Source organism: Empidonax traillii, unplaced genomic scaffold (assembly GCF_003031625.1).
Source record: "Empidonax traillii isolate 1590-97213 ecotype Southwest subspecies unplaced genomic scaffold, ASM303162v1 scaffold208:size1045274, whole genome shotgun sequence".
Taxonomy (NCBI): Eukaryota; Metazoa; Chordata; class Aves; order Passeriformes; family Tyrannidae; genus Empidonax; species Empidonax traillii.
Genome location: NW_020955401.1, coordinates 301,482 through 302,629, shown reverse-complemented (window position 1 = coordinate 302,629; position 1,148 = coordinate 301,482). Strand labels below are relative to the sequence as shown.

The following is a 1,148-nucleotide window of genomic DNA, read 5'->3' as shown; positions in this document are numbered from 1 at the left end:
GCGCAGCAGGAGCAAGGCTTGGGGAACATCAGCAAAGCCATGTCCCTTTCAGGTTCCAGAGACCGCACTCTCCGCTTTCTGCATTCCACGCATTCACCCCGCGACACCTTCAATGCCAGCATCCCGGATCCCTCCAGCCACCCAGGCCCGCGTTTCAAATAGCAAAATAAATCCAGACATGAAATCTCCCCCATCCTCCACCGTCTCCCAGACATTGCATCAAAGGAGCCACTACCTTCAATGCTATCGTGCCGTTTCCTGGCTATCGCACCACCCACAGTATCATACTGGGGCCACACATTATTACAGTAATTGAATAACTGTTTCGTACTCAGTTCCTACCCAAAATTTCGTCTCTCCAATGCTTTATTATGCAACCGAGCGGGGAATCGTCCGGAATTTCGGAACACGATAACGCTTTAGGCACCATATTACAGTAACACGAGATACGTACGCGAACCACAACTCCCACAAGCAGATTTTACAACCCGTCGGCCGGAAAACGCCGACTTACCGCAGCCTTTTGCGGCGGTTTTACGACTACGTTGCCGAGCTTTGCCGTGTTACAGCGGATGCCGGTTTGGCGCAGACTCTGTCGCGACCACAACCAATTCACGCTGAGCTGCGCTGTTTACGGCAAAGTACTGGCTCAGCGCCGCTTTTCGCCGCATCCAATGAACTAACTACTACAACCAGTCTTTGCCGAATTCCACTAGCACCGCTTTATCTCGCGTCTAATGAAACAGTTATCGTAACCGATTTCTGCCGAAGTCTACCCTGTACCGCCTCCGTAACAACACAGCTACCACAACTAGTTGCTTCCGTAACCACAAGCTACTACGAGCAATTCCTGCCGAGTTCCACCGTTTACGGCAGATGCCAGCTCGGCGCAGCCTTGCTGCGCTTTTACGCTCGGCAACTTTTTCCCATAACTACTTAATGCCGATTTTTCCTCTTTTGGCGAACGCTAGTGCAGCTTCGCTACACTTATTCACAACCAAATTTGCCGGTTTACCCCTTCCGACAAACTGCTAGCTCTGCGCCGCTTTCGCTCGCGTCTTAATGGCTAGCGCCCGGGCTTCCCAAATTCCTCTTTCCCTTCCAACCCAGCGGGTATACACAGTCCCGTCTAACAGGTAGGATATTAT

The 1,148-nt window shown here is 51.7% G+C and overlaps 1 protein-coding gene across 1 annotated transcript in view; it reads left to right on the top strand.

Moving 5' to 3' along the window:
• LOC114059199 (uromodulin-like 1) overlaps positions 1–1,070 on the top strand; it is a 28,308-nt gene extending 27,238 nt beyond the window's left edge. The window contains 2 exon segments of the mRNA XM_027887385.1: positions 438–641; positions 1,036–1,070. Coding sequence (XP_027743186.1) covers positions 438–641; positions 1,036–1,070 — 239 coding nt within the window.
• Positions 1,071–1,148: the final 78 nt, after the last annotated feature.